The sequence below is a fragment of the Pan troglodytes genome, chromosome 19 (assembly GCF_028858775.2).
Source record: "Pan troglodytes isolate AG18354 chromosome 19, NHGRI_mPanTro3-v2.0_pri, whole genome shotgun sequence".
NCBI classification, from domain to species: Eukaryota; Metazoa; Chordata; class Mammalia; order Primates; family Hominidae; genus Pan; species Pan troglodytes.
The window spans coordinates 49,289,218-49,310,294 of NC_072417.2; the positions used below are offsets into that span (position 1 = coordinate 49,289,218).

Below are 21,077 nucleotides of genomic sequence, written 5' to 3' on the forward strand. Positions count from 1 at the left end.
AAAAAAAGAAAAGAAAAGGTGAGTCAGGGAGGCCAGGGGTGAGGCTGGCGTTGGCCCCCGTAGTCATTCACACAAACGGCTCCTTTCTGAAGACAGTTGATTGCAGGCGTACAATGAGTGGTTAGAAGACAAGTGTCACCAGGAATAAAGTGGGAGCAGGCTGGGGCAGAGGCTGAGTGGCCAGTCATCTCTGTTGGCATCTCACTCAAGACATGGGCCGGGAGCTGAGGACACTGGAGACCACTTTGTTTCCTCGTTGCTGTCAGGGGCCTCTGCTGCCCTCCCCACCCCCACTGCCCCTGTCAGCTCCTCCACCTCTAGGAATGGGGGTTTACTGCATCCGCTCTCCATGGCTGAGTTCAGGAGCTTCCCATGAGATTCACCCAAAAAGGGCACAGGCCTTTTCTATCCCATGGGTGCCTGAGGCCAGTATCAGGTGTTGGTCCCTGGTCTCCCCCATCTGCTGGGACCTTTCTCTCCTGCCAGGCTGTTTTGTCCTCAGCGAGGCCTGCCAGGATGACCAGGTGATGTCACCCAGTCCGCCTGTTCCATCCCCTGGCTCCTCCTCAAGCCCTCCTTCCACAAAAACCACGGGGATTTCAGGAATGACCTGGAAAGCGACGCCACCTCTGCAGAAGGGGCCTGTTACGCTGGGCCAGTAAAATGAGCGCCTGGAAAGGGGGGTCCCATCGCCCCTTTCTTGAAGATGCTGAGGGTCACCACAGAAGGAAAAGGCAGCAGCCCTGGTCCCCAGTGTGAGGAAAAGACCAATAAGCTGGCATCACTCTCTGCCACTCAATCTGACTTCATAAAAGCCACCAGGGGCCATTTCTGGGTGGGGGAAGAGGCAGGTAGGAAAAGCCAAGTGCATCGGGCTCCCGGGCCTCAGCCAGAGCCCAGGCTTAGTGGCACCTGAAGCCAGCCCTGGTGCTGCTGCACTGTGCACACTTTATAAAATGGGGCCAGGCGCGGTGGCTCATGCCTGTAATCCCAGCACTTTGGGAGGCCAAGGCGGGTGGATCACTTGAGGTCAGGAGTTCGAGACCAGCCTGGCCAACATGGTGAATCCCCTTCTCTGCTAAAAATACAAAAATTTTCTGGGCGTGGTGACGGACACCTGTAATCCCAGCTACTCGGGAGGCTGAGGCAGGAGAATCGCTTGAACCCGGCAGGCAGAGGTTGCAGTGAGCCGAGATCGTGCCATTGCACTCCAGCCTGGGTGACAGAGCGAGACTTTGTCTCTTAAAAAAAAAAAAATGGACCTTGTGCCAGTTGTCTGGAGTGAACGTCCCCTGGCTGCCCCATCATGTCAGTGGAGAACACAGAGCCAGGCCCTGGGCTGGCAGGACACCCCCTCGTCTCCTGGGGGATTGAGAGCTGTGGGTGGGGGCCAGCCTGGCAGCAGGGCCTCTGAGCTGGCTGGAGATGTTTATTAATCCTGAGCTCCGGAGCTGGGGCCTCTCCGCTGAGCCTGCGCCTGCATGTGCACGTCTGTCTCCAGACCCATCTGTCCTGGCCCAGCTCCTTCCCTATCTGGGTGTGATCGCCACCGCGCTCCCCTGGGCATGTGGGTGTAACAAGTCCAAACCTTCTGTGGGAGTCGGGCAGGCTCGGCCCCACCCTCAAGGCTGTGCCCTTTCCTCCCAGACTGGTTATGCAAGAGCAGGCATGAGTGTGGTTTTTGTGGGTGCATGCGCGGCAGGCCTGGGGCCGGGCCGCCTGCTGCCTCACCTGCAGGGAGTGGCCTCCCAGAAACTCCCTTCCCCAATGCCCAGCCGCCCCACCTTGCCAGACTTAGCTGACCAGCCAGCAAGGACGCCCGCTGCCTCCCACCTGCCCTCCTGCCCTCCTTCACCAGCCAAGCCCAGCCTGAGCCAGCACCTGCCTTTATGACCATGTTCAAGGGACTGAGCAAAGGCTCCCAGGGGAAGGGGTCCCCGAAGGGCTCCCCAGCCAAGGGGTCCCCCAAAGGCTCCCCCAGCAAGCACAGCTGGTGAGTGGGACTAGGGGATGGGGAGCCAGGGAGCTAGGGTGGGGGTGGTGCCAGGCCCAGGTCCTTGAGCCACCTGGCGGCGGCCCAGAGCCCGGGACCAGCCCCGTGCTGGCATTTGGTGTCCCGAGGCCAAAGGGCCCAGGGGTGGACTCTCTCCCTGCCTTGGGAGCCGCAGGCCCAGGCCGAACTTCAGCCCTGGCAGGAGGCAGGGGATGGCCTGGGGCTCCCTACATCCTCTAAGGGGGCCTGTGGGCCACAGATTGATGCTGCTCAGCGGGAGAAGTGCCGGACAGGAGCCTGCACTGATGACCTCCTCTGCCAGAGGCTGGGACACAGGAGAGCCTGGTTGTGTGACTGCAGCTCTGCCCCAAGGCTCTGCTTGGCTGGGATGACCCCTGGAGCCTGGGTGCAGGGCATGAGGACTGAGGGGGTGGGGTGGGATCCCTGGGGTAGGGACGCAGGGGCTGTGCTGCCTCCTGCCTAAGCCAGAGCCCTCCCCAGAGTTCTCACCCAGGGCCTTGTTGTATTGAAGAGTTAGGGGTTCATGGCCGGGCGCGGTAGCTCACGCCTATAATCCCTGACTTCAGGAGGCCAATGCGGGAGGATTCCTTGAGCCCAGGAGTTTGAGACCAGCCTGGGCAACATAGGGAGATCTTGTTTCCAGAAAAAAATAAAAATAAAAAACAGCCAGGTATGGTGGTGGCTCGTGCCTATTGCTTGAGCCCAGGAGTTTGAGGCTGCAGTGAGCCATGATCACACCACTGTGCTCCTGCCTGGGTGACAGACTGAGACTCTGTCTTTAAAAAAAAAAAGAATCCTGGTGCAATACCTCATGCCTGCAATCCTACCACTTTGGGAGGCTGAGGCGGGTGAATGACTTGAGCCCAGGAGTTGGAGACCAGCCTGGGCAACATGACGAAATCCCATCTCTATAAAAAATATATAAAAATTATCTGGATGTAGTGGTGCATGCCTGTAGTCAGAGCTACTTGGGAGGCTGAGGTGAGAGGATCACTTGAGCCTGGGAAGTCAAGGCTGCAGTGAGCTGTGATCACTCCACTGCACTCTAGCCTGGGTGGCAGAGCAAGACCCTGTCTGTTAAAACAGAACAAAATAGAGCTGGGGCTTCCTTTTCCAGTGGGTGTGGTGCAGGGGGCACTGGGCCTCCCTTGGACCACCCGGTTCTCTGGGGCCCAGCCTCAGCTCTCTGTGGATGGATTGGGTGGTGCTCCTCCCACTCACTGGCTTCAGCTCATCTGCAGAGGAGGCGGCAGCCCACCTGGGTCCAGGGTGTCGAGATAAGCTCAGGGATGAAAGGCTGGTGTGGGAGTGGGGGTGCCCATTACCCCGATAGGGATCAAGGCACCAACAGACACCGAGGCTGGGCATCTGGGCCGACGGGAAATACATTGGTTAAGACTCTCAGCTAACACTCTCACTGAGTGACCTGTCCTCCCTGGGGCACCTGAGCCCCACCCAGGGTGGAGTGTGCAGTTCCTGGTGGGAGCAGCCATCCCAGGAGGCGGGACCTGAGCAGGAGCGCCCAGGGCCCAGCACCTACAGCTCCCACTGTCCAGGCAGGCTCCCCAGCAGTGCGCTCCTGGCCTGGGGCAGCTCGGTCCTCAGGGCCCTGTTGGCTCTGGATCACCTCACGTGCGATCCACTCGTTTGACATGAACTTACTGAGCACTTACTGCATGCCAGGACTGTTCTAGGCACTGCAGATGTCGCTATAGACAGAACCAACAGGCCCCTGCCTTCAAGGCACTAGCCCTCTAGTGGGATAAAAACTAACACATGCGGGGTGCCGACTCTGCACCAGGCCTGCACTGGATGTTTCAGACAGATAAATTCAATTAATGCTCACAATAGCCCTAAGGCATAGATATTTTTATTAAAATCCTGCTTTACGAGTGAGGAACCTCAGGCACAGAGAGGTTGAGTAACTTGCCCAAGGTCACACAGCATTAATGATGGAGAAAGATGAAACCAGGCTGTCTTGGCCACAGAGTTCTTCCAGACTGCTGTGCCTTCACCAGCACTGTCCCGTTGCCTGGGGGGGCCCATCCTTTGACCCAGTTCAAGGCTTCCCCTGCCCCAGGATAATGATCCCCCATAAGGCACTGTGCTCATGAGGCTTGGACCAATCTGCCCTCTCTTAGGTCTGCTTGACCACGTGACCTCCACAGAGTGACTGCATGCACACAGCAGGTGCTCTATGGAGGCTGCAGGGCGAATGCACAGAAAAAGCCCTGGGGTGGAAGCAAGGTTTCCCCTCCGTCCCTGACCACGTAACTCAGAGCAAGTCAGGGCCCAATCTGGGCTTTGAACCCTCAACTCTGGAGAATCTTAGGGTGCCCAGCAGTCTCTTGTGCCTGCCTCCCCTCCCCGGCTCTGACAGTGTGAGGCTCCTCTAGATGGCTACTGAAGCCCGCACTCTGGCAAAGCTCCCCGGGGTGGAGGAGGTATAGGGGAACACAGGGCTGGAGTGGGAGGAGGTGGGGGTGGGGGGCATGCTGCTGCCTCCCTGCCCCAGCCAGCCCAACTGCCCCTCCCAGGGCCCAGCCAGGCTGGCTCAGGTACTACCGGCTCACGGGGGGGAAGTGGCAGGCAGCTGGGTGGGGTCGGGAACTCACTGCCAGCACAGCTGGCTGAGGCTGGGACACCGAGGCCGCCTGACCCCCAGCACCACACAGACCTGAGACCCTCACCTTTTGACCCCTCATGTGGCGGGGCAGTGCTAACACCCCCAACCTGGTCTAGCTCACAGAGCCTCCTGCAGAGAGAGACCCCAAAGTCAGGGCAGTGAGCTAGGCTGTGGGAGCAGGATGGGGTGGAGGGAGGGCAGGGGACGCCACCTGGATGGGGCACAGAGGGGCCTCTTCCACCGAGCTGCCCACTGTCCCCTCCACCCACCAAGACTGCCACCCAGGAGCTGGCCCTGCTCATCTCCCGCATGCAAGCCAACGCCGACCAGGTGGAGCGGGACATCCTGGAGACGCAGAAGAGGCTGCAGCAGGTGAGAACCCGGCAGCAGTTGGCAGGGTGTGGGCAGGCTGGGTGGCATGGGAGGCCCATCATCAGGCCTGGCACTCCCTGAGTGCCCCCTGGTGATGGTGAAGATGGGACAGATGACATTTGTCCTGCACCGCCTGTCCCCTAACACACGGTGGGAGAGAGGGCTCAGCTTCCTTCTTTGCTGGGCTCCCCTGTGTCCTTGTCACCTGCCCCACGGACGCCCTGGGCCTGACCCTGTGCCTGGCGTGGGCCTCGAGGTTGGCCAGCATAGCTGGGGTCCCAAAGGTGGGGCTCAGGCGCACAGTGATGGGCAGCTGGGGTGTGGGGGCTCTGGGCCCTGGCGAGTCTGCCCATCCCCTGCCCACAGGACCGGCTGAACAGTGAGCAGAGCCAGGCCCTGCAGCACCAGCAGGAGACGGGCGGCAGCCTGAAGGAGGCCGAGGTGCTGCTCAAGGACCTCTTCCTGGACGAGGACGAGGCCCGGCGGCTCAAGCACCCGCAGGCTGAGGAGACTGAGAAGGAGTGAGTGGGGCTGCGGCAGGGCTGGGGGTCCCTGGGGAAGACCCAGGCCCAGCCCTGACCTGCCGGCCTGGGTCGGCTTCTTGACAGCATCGAGCAGCTGCACGAGCAGGTGACCCAGGAGTGTGCCGAGTACCGTGCCCTGTACGAGAAGATGGTGCTGCCGCCCCGACGTGGGATCCAGGGTCGACTGGGCACACGTGCTGGAGCAGAAACAGGTCAGGAGCTCAAAGTCACACCCCAGTGTGATCAGAGGGTGATACGGAACTGCATTTAACCCAGGGCCTGACTGTAGGCTTGAACAGTCAGGGTATAGGGGTGGCTCAGGGGTCTGGGCAGGGAGACAGCAGAGGAGACAGTGCAGTCAAGGAAGACTTCCTGCAGGAGGAGGCACATGAAGAGACCTGAGGGGTGAGAGGGCTCGGTTGGGTCAGGGTGAAGTAATGAGGAGAGGACAATTCCAGAAAGAAGGAGCAAAGGCACCTGCCAGGAGGAAGCCTAGGATTCGATGGGAAGTGGGGATTTCTGGCCAGGTGGGCAGAGCCAGGACATGGGGCATTCTGATCCCTGGTTGAGGAGTTGTGCTTTGATGCCACACAGAAGGGGTGTCATCATGACAATAGAGGAACAGTGGGGAAGGGCCTGGGTGCAGCAGGGCGTTCTGAGGGCCCTAGAGCTTGGCTGGAGGTGTCCAGGCAGGAAGCACTGAGGCTGGGTCACAGACAAGGCAGGATGGAGCCTGGAGCTGGAGACTTCTCAGAGGCTGAGCCCAGCGTCTGGGAACCAGTGGGACTCAGGGGCCACTGCAGAATGGCCTCTGCAGTGGCCACCCTGCAGAGCAGAATGGCTCACCCTGGGTGAGCTGCAGGGCGTGCACCCGGGCTGCTCCCAGGCTCGTCCACGCTCTGCCCAAATGACCAAGTCCACTTCTCCGGGTGGGAGACGTGTGGGGTTCTCTGGCTCTCCACCATGGTCCTGTGGTGACTGAGCCGCCGGCTCTCCTGCAGCAGGAGGTCTGCGCAGGCCAGTATGGGCCGGGCATGGCGGAGCTGGAGGAACGGATCGCGGAGCTCAACATCCTGCAGAACGAGATCAACGACCAAGGAGAGCAGCTGCGGAGCCTGGTGGGGCCCGCCCCGTGGGTGAGCCGGGAGGATGTTACATCCGGGGCCAGCCCCAGCCCCTGTTTTTCCAGTCAGAGCCGGAGCTAGATCGGCTGGGCCCTGGGGATAGGGGTGGGTGGGGTATGGCTTGCCCAGATCTTAGGGGGCCGTCTCCCTGCGCCCCACCTCTCACGGGCTTGTTTCTCCCCTTGGTCAAGGCAGGATGCCGCCACCATCCGGAGCCAATACCGAGACCTACTGGTGAGCAGGAGGGAGGGTCGGGCAGGGTGGCTGCAGGTGGGCCTGGGTGGCCGCCCGGACCCTGCCCGGGGCCAGTGTTCCTGAGCGCGGCCCAATGGCGCCTTTTGCCCCCCACTGTCTCTCTCCCCACCCTGCTGCTGGCGGCGGGTCCTGAGCACAGAGGGCGGCGTCGTGGCGCGGGCAGAGCCTGGGCAGCCTGTACACGCACCTGCAGGGCTGCACGTGGCAGCTGAGCGCCCTGGCGGAGCAGCAGTGCCGCATCCTGCAGCAGGACTGGAGCGACCTCATGGCCGACCCTGCGGGCGTGCGGCGGGAATACGAGGTCGGCTGGCAGAGGTTGGGGCCAGGCGGGGGCGGCCAGGGCCATTCTGGTCCTCACCGCCGCTCCCCACCCGACTCGCCCCCAGCACTTCAAGCAGCACGAGCTGCTGAGCCAGGAGCAGAGCGTAAACCAGCTGGAGGACGACGGCAAGCGCATGGTGGAGCTGCGGCACCCCGCGGTGGGGCCCATCCAGGAGCGCTGGGGGCAGGGCGAGAGTGAGAAGGGACGTGGTGGGCGGGGAAGGGGGGGGTGGACGTGGGTGCGGGGGCGGGGCGTGGTCCGAGGGCTCCGTGCTGCCGTACCCAGGCCCACCAGGAGGCCCTGAAGATGGAGTGGCAGAACTTCCTGAACCTGTGCATCTGCCAGGAGACCCAGCTGCAGCACGTGGAGGACTACAGCCGGTGAGCCCTCGGGCAGGCGGCAGGGGCGGCAGGGGCGGGAGGTCCCACAGCACTCCTGCCCACAGGAGAGGCACTGCACCTCTCAACTAGACAGAGCTGGCAGGGCGCAGTGGCTCACACCTGTAATCCCAGCACTTTGGGAGGCCGAGGCTGGCGGATCACTTGAGGTCAGGAGTTCGAGATCATCCTGGCCAACATGGTGAAACCCTGTCTCTACTAAAAATACCAAAATTAGCTAGACGTGGTGGCGCGCGCCTGTAATCCCAGCTACTCAGGAGGCTGAGGCAGGAGAATCGCTTGAACCCAGGAGGCGGAGGTTGCAGTGGGCCGAGATTGGCCCACTGCACTCCAGCCTGGGTGACAAAGAGGGACTCCACCTCAAAAATAAAATAAAATAAAATAGACCTGTGTGGTTGCCACTCGGTCCCAGAGGGAAGGAAAGGCATGGGCACATTCTCAACAGGGTGAAGCGGTTCCCAGGGGGGTGAAAATTGGTTCTTAATGGCAGAAAAATAACTGTTTTTATGCATGAAGTACAGATCCACATACAGCACCTAAACTGTATACAGCATATCTGTGGTACAAATATTTCATGGGTGCCAGGTGTGGTGGCTCACACCTGTAATTCCAGCACTTTGGGAGGCCGAGCCAGGAGAATTGCTTGACCCCAGTAGTTCCAGACCAGCCTGGGCAACATAGGGAGATGTTGTTTCTATAAAAAATAAAAATAAAAACTAGCCAGGCATGGTGGCTCGTGCCTATTGCTTGAGCCCAGGATTTTGAGGCTGCAGTGAGCCATGATCACACCACTGCACTCCCGCCTGGGTGACAGACTGCGACTCTGTCTTAAAAAAAAAAAAAATCCTGGTGCAATACCTCATGCCTGCAATCCTACCACTTTGGGAGGCCGAGGCGGGTGGATCACTTGAGCCCAGGAGTTGGAGACCAGCCTGGGCAACACGACGAAATCCCATCTCTATAAAAAATATACAAAAATTATCTGGATGTAGTGGTGCATGCCTGTAGTCAGAGCTACTTGGGAGGCTGAGGTGAGAGGATCACTTGAGCCCAGGAAGTCGAGGCTGCAGTGAGCTGTGGTCACTCCACTGCACTCTAGCCTGGGTGGCAGAGCAAGACCCTGTCTGTTAAAACAGAACAAAATAGAGCTGGGGCTTCCTTTTCCAGTGGGTGTGGTGCAGGGGGCACTGGGCCTCCCTTGGACCACCCGGTTCTCTGGGGCCCAGCCTCAGCTCTCTGTGGATGGATTGGGTGGTGCTCCTCCCACTCACTGGCTTCAGCTCATCTGCAGAGGAGGCGGCATCGAAAGATGGGTAGAAAGAGATGGGGGAGAGACAGAGGAGGCTGAGAGGGAGAGGAGGATGGAGAGAGCAGAGAGAGAGAAAGACAGATGGGGAAAGGGACAAGAGATGACAAGAGAGATAGAGAAGCCAGAGAGGCAGAGGGGGAGAAAGGGAGAGAGGGAGAGAGGGAGAGAGAGACAGAGCAGGAGGCCGGGGCACTCTGGGTCCCAGTTTCCAGTGCAGTTGTAGGTAACCATCACCTAACTGCATGTGCAATAAAGCCCTCGTGCCTGCTGCTCGCAGCCCCTGAGAGTCCTTCCTCCTGGAGAATAAAACCTTTGAGGGCTGCCCTTCCTCACTGGATTTTGGTTGTTTCTAATGAACTGAGTCATCCTGTCTATCACCTTCCCGGGCTCATGGCTCCACTGAACGCTGCCCCCTCGGTTCGGGAGAACCAGTGGTGCCCCCATCTCACCAGGCTCCCAAGGAAGCTTGTGACCTTGGCTTGGGCCCAAAGTAGCCGGGTACCCACTGGGGCTCTGCTTCTCCCTTCACTAAGAGAAGAAATAGACCAAAGAATGGTCTGCACAGAGGGCACCTGTGCAAACACCCAGGGAACCAGGGAGTTGAGCCGTCTTCATTTCCTAACAGACACATTCCCTTCTGTGCCTCCTTAATGAGGGCATGAAGCACAGTATGCGTGTGTCCAGCTGTGTGCAAAGGCATGTGTGTGTGCATGTGTGTTGTGGGGGCGTGCAGTAGGCAGCAAGGAAAGGGCAGCTCCTGCTCAAAGCTGCAAGTCTCTCTGAAGGAAAGATCAAGATTCCCTGGACCACAGCAGGACAGTGTTTTCATTTGCATCCATTTTTATTAGCATTTAAACCTGTATCTTGAGTAGCATATAAACTTTAAGTTGGTTAACTGTTCTTACAAGCATTTACACAGTAAGATAAACATATGATAATATACACTGAAATTATGCACCCTGCACCCCGCCGTCCCCACCCTGGCCAGAATTATCTTGCAAACCTACACCCAGCAAAAGATCCCATAGTGCACTTTGGGAGGTATAGACAGGAAGCCTGAGTCTCCATCGCTCATTCCATCTTTTCACCAGCTGTGGGCTACCAGGCTGCATTGGTTTGCTAGGGCTTCCTTAAAGTACCACAGACTGGGCAGCTTCAGCAACAGAATCTCACTGTCTCACAGTCCTGGAGGCTGTAGGTCCAAGATCAAGGTGTCAGGAGGGAAAGTCCCTTTCCAGGGCGGTGTGGGAGGGCTCTGTTCCAGGTCTCTCTCCTGGCGTGTAGGTGGCCTTCCCGGTGTCTCTTCACCTGGTCTTCCCTCTATGCATGTCTCTGTGTCCAAATTTGCCCTTTTATAAGGACATCAGTCATATTGAATTGGGCACCCCCTACTGATCTCATTTTTCATTTTAACTTATTTCTATAAGACGCTGTCTCTAAATAAGATCACATTCTCAGGCACTGGGGCTAAGGACATCAACATAGGAATTTCAGGGGACAAATTCAACCCACCACATAGGCCCTCCCCGAGGCCACCTCTGCGTCATCTTTGTCTACAGGCAAGTTGGCATCTAAAAAGTGTCTGCCCAAGACATGCGTCTGGCCCATGGTACAGCCAGTCCACACGGCCAATGGTGAAATCCGGGTGGCATTGTTTCCTCACCGCCATGCCTCATGCAAGCGGCTGCCTTCTTATAACGGTGGACACAAATCCCAGCACTGGTGCAGACGCTTGCTGGCTGTGGGTGAAGTAGCCCCATGTCAGTGTGCTGCAAAGATGCAGCTTAGAATGTTACGGCTTGTGTGAAAGATACGCAGATTTCTATTCCTTCCAATCTGTGGTTTCAAGTTCTGCTTGAACCCAAGGGGCTCTATAGGGTGCTTCTGGAACAGCCGGGGTGTTAAGGGTGCTGAAAAGGTGTTAGGGTGCCTAGGCTCAACCCCAGCTTCAATCACACAAATAATCTTGTTGACATGATTTTTGGTTAATTTTTTTTTTTTTTTTTTTTTTGAGACAGAGTCTTGCTCTGTCGCCCAGGCTGGAGTGCAGTGGCCTGATCTCGGCTCACTGCAAGCTCCGCCTCCTGGGTTCATGCCATTCTCCTGCCTCAGCCTCCCAAGTAGCTGGGACTACAGGTACCCACCACCACGCATGGCTAATTTTTTTTTTTTTTGTATTTTTAGTAGAGACGGGGTTTCGCCATGTTAGCCAGGATGGTCTCGATCTCCCGACCTCATGATCTGCCCGCCTCGGCCTCCCAAAGTGCTGGGATTACAGGTGTGAGCCACCGTGCCTGGCCTGGTCAGTTTTTTAATTGATCTTTTGTATAATTTTTTTGTTTAAGAAAGGGATCCTTTGGCAGAAAGAAAATCTGGAACTCTAAATACTGTCCATTTTATCCATATATTGGTCATACCCCCAAAATATATCCTGATTCCAGCATTTGTCATGACCGCTTTAATCTGAGCTCCCATCATTTTTCACCTGGATAACTGTACCAGTCTCCCCAATGGCCTCTCCACTGCCACCTGGCCCCTCCACAGGGCTCAGCGAGATTTTTCTGCAAAGGACCTGGTAGTAAGCATCTTGGGCTTCGTGGACCCTGTGGTCTTTGTTGCACCTACTCAACAGTTACTCAGCTTCGCCACTGCAGCCCCAAAGCAGCCCCAGACAAGAAGTGAACACAGGGGAGGAACTGTGGCTCCAATAAATCTTTATTCACAATAGGAGGGGGGCTTCATCTGGATTGTGGGCCATAGTTTGCCCACCCCTGCCTGACTTCATGGCAACACTGACCTTCGTATTTATGCCTCTTAAAAACATGTGTAAGCCGAGTGCAGTGGCTCATGCCTGTAATCCCAACACTTTGAGAGGCCGAGGCTGGAGGATTGCTTGGGAGCAGGAGGTCCAGACCAGCCTGGATAACACGGCGAGATCCTGTCTCTACAAGAAACCATTTCAAAAGCAGCCAGGCATGGGGGCCCACGCATGTAGTCCCAGCTATTCAGGAGGCTGAGGTGGGAGGATTGCTTGAGCCTGGGAAGTCAAGGCTGTAGTGAGCTGTGTTTGGGCCACTGCACTTCAGCCTGGGTGACGGAGCAAGACCTTGTCTCTCTCTCTCTCTCTCCATATACATATATATACATATATATATGTATATATATATATAAAATTTATTTATAGTGTGTGTAATGGTTGTGTACAAGACACACCTTTAATTAATCACAGCCAACCCTCAAATAATACGCATAGTGTAGGACCCTTACAACGTTACACTCCCAGCTCTTCCCCCCACCCACCTTTTGTTTTCTTTCTTTCCACAGATTCTGTGTCCGTCTTCCTCTCCTCATTGACTCTGCATGAAGGGGATTTCTGGTGGGGTAATGGTAGCAGGCGAGAAATGAAGTACCAAGAAACTAGCAAAGGGTCTTCTGGTTGTCTGGGGACAGTCCTCCTGTCATCCCCAGCCTAGTCTCAAGGGTTCTGGGCCGGTCACCCTGCTGCCTCTGTGCTGTGTCTCTGGATCTGGCCTCCATGGGAAGGACCCTGGGAGACCCAGCAGAGTGGGGTGCCTGGGTTGACAAACATCTTCCTGTTCCTCTGGCTATGTGGCCCAGGAATAGGCCCAGACAGTGCATCCAGATGTGCGAGGCCACATCACTGCCCCCTTTGAGATGGCCCAGAGGACCTTGTGGCACAAGCGTGAAGCTCAGCACCCGGAGCCTGGGACAAACTGCCCCTCCCTATGTCCTGGAGTTGGGGTCCAGTCCCGAGAAGACTCTCAGTCACCTGTGGGTGCTGATGAGGGGAGGGAGAGGTCTGTGGACTGAGAAGGGCCATTGGTAGGGGACTCTGAACACCACCGCTCAGGGGTCTGGTCAGTGGGGGTCTGGTCAGCAGAGATTGAACTCTGGGGCTCAGACACAGAAAACCTGTTCAGTTACCCTTTCTCCTTTTTCAGCTCTTGCCGCACGTGCAGAGAGAAAGGAACTTCCAGTGCCCGCTATGGAGCCACAGCCCACAGCATGGGGAAGTCCCCATCCAGAGGCAGTGCTGCAGCTAGAGGTAGCTCCAGAGTCCTCCAGGCCCTGCACAGATACAGCCAAAGACCAGCAAAGCGACAAGCTGCCAGACCTCATGCCACCTGCCGTAGCCACTGGGCTCAGCCCTGGAGCTGAGAGCATCGCTGGAGATAGACGTGGCAGAGAAGAGGTTGCGAGCATGGCCCCAGCCAGCAGCTCACACGCTGCCAGACCTCATGCCACCTGCCGTAGCCACTGGGCTCAGCCCTGGAGCTGAGAGCATCGCTGGAGATAGACGTGGCAGAGAAGAGGTTGCGAGCATGGCCCCAGCCAGCAGCTCCCACGCTGCCCCTAGTCCTGGGCATGGAGCGAGCCTTGGTGTCAGAGACCAGGGTGTGCAGTCTGAGCTCCTCTACCTTACTAAAGAGAGGCCTCTTTTATTTACCAGAGCCACAGCCCTGCTGCCTCAGGACCTTTTCATTCTGCCGGTGCTGGGGCTGTCTATCTGCAAGCTGGAGGTGTTGAGAGCAGGAAAAGGAGGCTGTGAGGAAGGGTTCGGGCAGCTCCTCCAGCTCTCAGAGGTGGCCTCCTCCTCCAGGCATGGAGGTCTGTCCACTACTGGGCTTCTGGGCTATTTGCCCCTGATTTGCTCCCTGGTACGGGCTCTTCTTAACAGGCAGGCAAGGGGTGCGGGGACCAGGCGAGGGCTTCAAAGGGTACAGTACCAAATCTTCCAAACTCAGCACTTGTGCCCTGGGGTCTCCAAACTGTCTTCTGCCCTAGGATTTATTCATACTGTTAAATTACCAGTTTATGCAAATGATATGTAAATAAAGCTCAATTTTTTGAAACTTCATGCCTTTTTGAACTCCCTAATGTTAGATGGTGTTTTTGAGGCTATCTGAAAATCTCTGATAGTTGTGTCTTTTGTTGTGGTTGTTTGTGTGATTGAGTTACCACCACCAAATCAACTGTTATTGGAAACATTTCAGGTATGGCTTTTAGAAGACCTGGACCTACTCTTGCCTGTTTTGACCCTCCAGTTTATTGTGGAAGGAAGGATCATGTGGTTTCACGTCTCCGGCAGATCAATCACTTTCCTCCATCCATAGCAGGGAGGAGTCATGGCACCCCAGAGGGATGAAATACTGCTCCCCAAGTATTTCTTATTCTGTCTCTTCCTCTCTCTCATTCCCTGCTCCACATCTCTCTTTCTGCCTCCTTTTCCAGTTCTCTCTCCCTCCTCATCTCACTGCATGCCACTGTTCAGGCTCCTGGGGCTCCACGTGGAATGGCGGACACGGGACTCCTAGGCTAAGTTTCACGGCACAAGCACAGGGCTGCAGGACCTAGGTCCCCCACCTCCCAGCACCCTCAAAATGAGAGGTGTGGGGTGTGCCCGTGCTCTCCTGGGTGGGCGCCCCACGCTCCAGGAAGCAGAAACTGCAGGACAAAGCTGGCACAAGTGACATGCCCACGTGGCTGCCAGCTTCCCTCTTGGGATCTGCTGAGGCCAAAGCAGAGGACACCTGTCCACAACCGACCCCGCACCAGGGTGGGGGGAGGGGTGGGTTTGGGGGTGAGAATGGGGATGGGAACAGCCACTGCAAAGCAGTCCCTGGCTGGCTTCCTGCCCTGCACCCTGTCATGCAAGGCCTCTCCTCCCGCCCCACCCCTGCCCCTCACCACCTCCACCCCTAGGCTGTCCAAATCCAGGCTCCAGAAGTCTCCCAGGATCCAAGAACTAAGGGCAACCACTGGGCTCCGCAGCCCCTAGTCCATGAGTCAGCCACCCCTCTGCATGCTGACAAACCTTGGCTGTCACTTATCCTCCACCCCAAACCAGCCCCAGCCCCATCCTACTGCAGGCCTGTGTGGCTGCTGGAGAAGCCAGGCTCCTTTCCTCACCCCAAGGCTGCCTGATATACTTTCTGGATCCTGGAGAAAACTGACCCACTATTCTCATACTGGTGCAGCTTCTTCCAAGACCTCAAAATTGGACAACGTGAACTTGTCTTGTTTCTTGTCTCTTCTTGCTAGGACTGTCATGGGGACAGTCCGAGATGGGGGGTGGGGGGAAGACAATGGATGAATGGATGGATGAATGGACATCCCCCCACCAGCATTACCACCTCCTCCCAAACATAGTCCTGAGAGCTCTATTTCCTGGTAAACTTCCCCCTTCCCACCCTGGTCCAGGGAAGCCCAAAGGCCAGCGCCCTCCACCCACCCTTCCTGGGGTCCACTCTACTGTCTGCTTGCCCAGATGTCTTAACCCGGCTTTACCAAGCTAGAACAGATAGCAGGGATGAGCCCCCAGCCTGTGCCAGGAAGATTTGCCAAAATGTTCTCAGTTTAGAAGCAGGGGCAGTGACGGGGCTTAGGGATGACCCCAGGGTTGTCACTCAAGTAGCAAGAAGGGCAAGGAGCCCTGTTTCCTGCCCTTACCCTGGGAGAACTTGGCCGGGGCTCCACAAGGCCCTGCAGGGGCAGCAGGAGAGCAAATCCACGCTCCTTTTGAGGAAGTCACCACCATCCCTAGGAAGCAGCAGATGGGGGCGCACTGGCAGAGCCCTCGCGTGCTATAGGGCGAGGCCAGCAGATCTGTACTCAGCCTCAGCCCCAGGGGAGCTGCAACACAGACTGAGACCCTCACAGGTTTGGCTCTGTGTCCCCACCCAAATCTCATCTGGAATTGTAATTCTCCTGTGTCAAGGGAGGAACCTGGTAGGAGGGGATTGGATTTGGGGACAGTTTCCCCCATGCTGCTCCCCGGATAGTGAGGTAGTTCTCAGGAGAGCTGATGGTTTCAAAATGTGGCACTTACTGGTTCTCCACTCACTCCCTCCTGCCATCTTGTGAAGAAGGTGCCTGCTTCCCTTTCACCTTCTGCCGTGATTGCAAGCTTCCTGAACTGCAAGTCAATAAAGCCTGTTTCCTTTATAAATTACCCAATCTCAGGTATTTCTTTATAGCAGTGTGAAAACAAACGAATACAGTCCCCTTCCCTGAGGTGCCTTCTCCTTAGGCAACCAGCTGCCCCCATGCTCCTCCTCTGCCCCATGGTATTTCCTTTCCCCTCATGAGGCCCAAGTGATCCACATGGCCAGCCCCAACCCCATCCTATTGCAGGCCTGTGTGGCTGCTGGAGAGGCCGGGCTCCTTTCCTCACCCCAAGGCTGCCTGATATGCTTTCTGGATCCTAGAGAAAACTGATCCACTATTCTCATACTGGTGCAACTTCTTTCAAGACCTCAAAACTGGACAACATGAACTTGTCTTGTTTCTTATCTCTTCTTGCTACGGCTGTCATTGGGACAGTCCGAGATGCGGCAAGAGCTGAAAAAGGAGAGCTGCTCAGAGCTGAAAAAACTTGCTCAGTGACCCTTCTCTTTCGTCCTCATGGTGGCTTCGTAGAGTGGGTGCTGTTCCCGAATGTACCCATTCGACAGGTGAGACATCTGGGGTCAGAGAGGCGGTAACCGGCCTGGGAATCAGACATGACCCTGGATTCTGCTCTCAGCCCTGCTGTGTGCCGTGCTAGACTTCAGGCCTCAACCCTGAGACCTCCCTGCTCTAGATCCCAAATCTGCCCAGATTTCCGATCCCGATGGGGCAGAGCCTGGCCCTGGCAGAGACACTGGAATGGATCCACTGTGGGTGGGGAGGAGGGAAGGGTCCTCAGAACACACCTGGGGCCTAAGCTGGGTCCTGATGGTCACTGTGGGACCCACTGGACACACATAGTCCCTTGTCTGGGAGTGGCATGGGGAGCCTTCTGCCCTTGGGCAGTTGTGGAAAGTGAAGGAGCCCTGGAGGGCTGGCTGAGGGGAGACTATCTTCCCTTGTGTTCAAAGGGGTCCGGGCACTGGGGTTCTCCCCAAGTATTTCTTATTCTGTCTGGCCTCGCTTTCCTTTTGCCCTGAGTATTCTCAGGAGGGACGGTCCATCTAGATGTTCTCCAGGAGCAAGGACCCACTCTTCTACATCAGTGACACAGGAACATGAAGCCCCCTCCTGTAGGGACAGCTCAGAATGGTGGAGTCCACAGTCCGTCCCTGAGAGACATGGTTTCCATGAGCACAGTGGCTGCTTTGGAGACAGTAGATCATTTTTATCCCCAAAACCAAACACACTCCTGCTCAAATGGCGTTATTCTTAAAGCAGCTTCACTGGTTAGACTGAAGGGCCATGGTAGCCCAAGTGATGAGCGGGGTAGAACGGAGCAATCAGGAGAGATCTTGTTCCTCATAGGAAACTGGGCATCTCTGTGGCCCTGAGCATCCCAGGAGGCCGATCGTACAGAGACCTCTGGTGCCTGACCGCAGTTCACATCCACATCCCCGGAATAGCCCATCACAGGCTCTTCACCCTTGGCAGGTGGACACCATTCAACCTGCCAGGGCAGGTGTGTGCTCGTTTCATGGCATATGGGGACAACGGGATTCTCTGTCCAGGTCCCACTCTTCTCGAGTCCTTGGGAACATGCCCACCCCTGCTTAGGGCTTCAGACTGCAGAGACCCATGGATGTGTGGGCCACGGGGTTTGGACCCTTTTTACCAGAGTGCAGTGGTGGAATGAAGGTTATACAACCAGCCAGCATCTGGGAGCCCGGCGGGAGCAGTTCAGGGGTTCTCTGAAGCTGTTGGGTACAGTGTAACCTTTAGACAACTTTGTCTCACAGGATGGACATGGTAGAGGGCACGGATAGTGTGCAGGCATAGAAGCGGGAGGACATAATTATGAAGTATCAGAAGGTACAGTTCGGTCTGCTCCTTGGAGGGAGGCCTCTTCCAGTGCGCCCTGGTCAAAGGGTCCTGGGTTCCCTCGGAGCACAGGGCAGGGACAGGTGGCCAATACCCCCAGGCCCTTGCACCCTTTACCTTGGACCCCTCACCAAGGCTCCCTCTGGGTTACAGGGACACCGAGCTGGGCTGCCAGAGGACAAGGGGCCTGAACCTGTTGGAATCTACAGCAGCGTTGATCGCTTTGGGATTCTGCAGTGAGTCCTCTGTGCTCCCCTCACCCCTAAAGCAGCTGTCTCAGCTCAGGGATGGGTTTGCTTTTAGAAAGGCCTTTCTGACGCAGGACATGTCTCGCCAGGTGGGGCCAACCTCTTTTCCAGGGTCAGAACTCCTCCCTGGCTCCCCTGCAGGTCCAGCCCAAGATTGTTGTTAGGCCAGAGGTGCAAGGCCCATCTAGGGAGCCGGTGGGAATGGAGAGGGGGCTAGGCCAGGCCCCTGGGCTCTCAGCGGTTCTGTCGGCAAGTTAGCACAAGAGGAGTGGGGCAGCCTGAGGTTCTGGCCCTGTCTACCAGGAGACAACCCCAGTGAGATCCAAGGGTTGTGGCCACAGGGTGAGGAGACACCTGGCCCAGCCTCAGGGCTGCTGTCCAGCAGGTCTCTCAGAGCCCACCTGCCCCTGTCCTCCTCCATTTCCCTAGAACTACAGCCCTCACTGTCCCCATGGGGAAGGGGGAAAGGTGTGGGGACAGTGGGGGCTTTGGCCCAAAGAGAATGGGGGAGAAGATGGGCAGGGCCCCGCTCTGGGCATCTCATGATGAGACCAGAGAGGCAGCAGGGCTTGTGGCTAAAGACCCTGGGTCTGGTGCTGGGAAGGGATCTGGGGCCAGGTAAGAGGAGCCCAGCCAGGAGCCCATCCCTCGGGGATCATAGGATGGAGAGACAGAGGATCCCGGGGGAGGTAGGGTGGGAGGGAGCTGATGAGCCGTGCCACTTCTGAAATGCAGGGTGTGTGGCTCAGATGCAGGGAGAGGCAGGTGGATGCTGGGAGGTCAGAACCTGCAAGAGCCTTGGGGCTGTCAAGTGGGATGGGCCCCTGGTGCACCCAGAGTACACCGGGCAGGTCTCAGGGCAGGCTCCCTTGACCCTGGCGGGGTGATGTGGTCACTCCCTGAGGGACTCCTGTCAGGGCCCGGTCACCCATCCTGGGTGGCCCCCATCCCATCTCAGGGCTAACCTTTCTCAGCTCCAGCAGAAAGCACCACCTTGAGTCCAGGACGCGCAGCCCCATTGTGCAGCGTGACCACCCCCCATGCCAGGGCCCCAGTAACCCCAGCCAGGCTGTCCCTGCACTCCTTCTTCTCCCAGGTCCTGCCCCTCCTGGGAGTCAGCCCCACAGGAAGGTCCTTGTCCTCCCTTCCCTGTGACTTCTCCTGGGCTGAGCCCTGAGCTGGATAGGGACAGTGCCAGTCCTTTCTGGGGGTCGGCTCCTAGGCTTGGGTGGCTCAGGCCCTGTGCAGGTCCTCAGCTCTGCCTGGGTTGCCTTACAGTGAGACGGAACTGCCTCCTGTGACTGCACCGGAGGCGAAGGTAAGAGCCTGATGCATGGAGGGGCTGGTCCAGGGACGTAGGGACTGGGCGGGTGATCAGTGAGGCAGAGGAAGCAGCTGGCCTGGGCGGTGGCTGGTGAGGGCAACACGCTGTCACTGGGAGGGGCAGCAGAGACCTGACCCCAGTTGCTGTAACTTTGGCAGTTTGATAAAATTCCAAAGTGAGAACCACAGTCCTGGCTTGGGGGTTTCTGCCCGCTTGTGTCAGGAACCCACCTAGAGGCTGGGATCTAAGACTGGTGTGTCTGTGGCCTGAGGATGGCACATCCTGGGGTCCCAAAGCCAGCCCACTGGCGCTCATTTGCTCAAAGGCTCTCAGCCCTTAGGGTCTGCCCTTCCCTGGCTCCTTCCAGCTGGGTCCCACCAGGGCTCCAGAGCCCAAGACCCAGCATCCACGGGCGGCTCTGGGAAGCCTGGCAGCTCCGCTAACTCCAACATTCCTCATTTGGCAGCAAATTCGGCAGGAGAAAAAAAGAAAGAGCAAGTGGCTGGAAATGCTGGGCAAATGGGAGACATATAAAAACAGCAAAAAGGTAATGTGTGGAGGGAGAGGCCCCCGGAAGTACTCTCTGCAGAGACAGAAGAGAGGCACCCATGGCTGTGGCCTGGCACTGTCAGCCTCTCAGAGGGCGGGTGGCACACTGTCCTTGCACAGAAGACTGCAGGCCTAGTCGTCAGATTGCCTGCCTATTCGTGCAAGCGTCACCTTGCTGGGAGGGAATCTGAATCTAGAGCTGGGACCACCTGGAGCTCAAGGCTAGGGATGCCTTGGTGACCTGAAGGAAGAAAAAGATTCAGATCACAGTTTCGACTCTGAGTGTCCATCCACTCTTTCAGTCCTGGGAAGGGAGACCCTGTCCCAGCTTGATCTCACCTCTACTGAGGAATCATGGGGCCAAAACCGAGAATTTCCAGAATCCCTGGGCTCTGATCCTCACTGGGGTCACCCCATGGCCTGTGACACCAGATTGTTTTCTGCCCACAGCTCATAGATCGCATCTATAAGGGCATTCCCATGAACATCCGGGGCCTGGTGTGGTCAGTCCTCCTGAACATTCAGGAAATCAAGTCAAAACACCCCAAAAAATACGAGGTACGCTCAGCCAGAGCACAACAAACAGGACAGGCTGTGTCAGGGGCCCAGGCCTCCAGCTGGAGGGAACATCAAGCCCAGCCTGGGGGGGTGGGGGGGATGGTCAGATGCACTTCCTGGGCACAGATGGTGACATAGTCACCACAGATGAACTCGGCTCTGGTGACCCTCCCTGGCTTCAGTAACAAGCCAAAAAGCAGCTTTCTGCACAAGGAAACCTTCCTTCTTTCCTTCCTTCCCAAAGCGCTGACTGTGGGCTGACTGCCATTTGGGGCAGGGAGTCTTCCATCTGTTCTGAGGCTGCTTCCTCCTCTTGGCCCTGCCCTACAGATCATGAAGGAGAAGGGCAAGAGGTCTTCTGAACACATCCACCAGATCAACCTGGACGTGAGCAGGACTCTCCAGAACCATGTCTTCTTCAGGGATCGATATGGAGTGAAGTAAGCCTACGGGAGCCACAGGGTCCCAGAGGAGATGGGGTGAATGAGAGGGATGGGGACTTTCCCAGAGCAGAAGCCAGGGTCACCCAGGAGGGATGACAGAGCTGCCAAGAGCTCTCCTGGCCCAGGGAGCAGCCGGCACCATGAACCGAGCACCTCCCTGGTTCCAAGCCCTGGGCCAGGCTGGAACATGTGGGGCCAGAACCCAGGAGGATCCTGAGGAG

General features: G+C 57.2%; 2 protein-coding genes across 2 annotated transcripts in view; one reads left to right on the plus strand and one right to left on the minus strand.

Annotated features, from left to right (window-relative positions):
- The window catches only part of LOC129137716 (glucose-induced degradation protein 4 homolog), a 22,015-nt gene extending 18,347 nt beyond the window's left edge, over window positions 1-3,668 (minus strand). Inside the window, exons 1-2 of the mRNA XM_054671132.1 lie at window positions 3,555-3,668; window positions 3,273-3,311 (exon numbers count right to left, since the gene is read on the minus strand). Coding sequence (XP_054527107.1) covers window positions 3,273-3,311; window positions 3,555-3,668 — 153 coding nt within the window. The remainder of the gene's footprint in view (window positions 1-3,272; window positions 3,312-3,554) is intronic.
- On the plus strand, window positions 1,746-17,825 carry EVPLL (envoplakin like). The gene is given in 11 exon segments (XM_054670988.2): window positions 1,746-1,993; window positions 4,914-5,012; window positions 5,379-5,533; window positions 5,621-5,748; window positions 6,538-6,672; window positions 6,856-6,894; window positions 7,055-7,101; window positions 7,103-7,216; window positions 7,302-7,405; window positions 7,519-7,617; window positions 12,269-17,825. Coding segments are annotated over 10 exon segments (924 nt in total). The 5' UTR covers window positions 1,746-1,993; window positions 4,914-4,949; the 3' UTR covers window positions 12,309-17,825.
- Window positions 17,826-21,077: the final 3,252 nt, after the last annotated feature.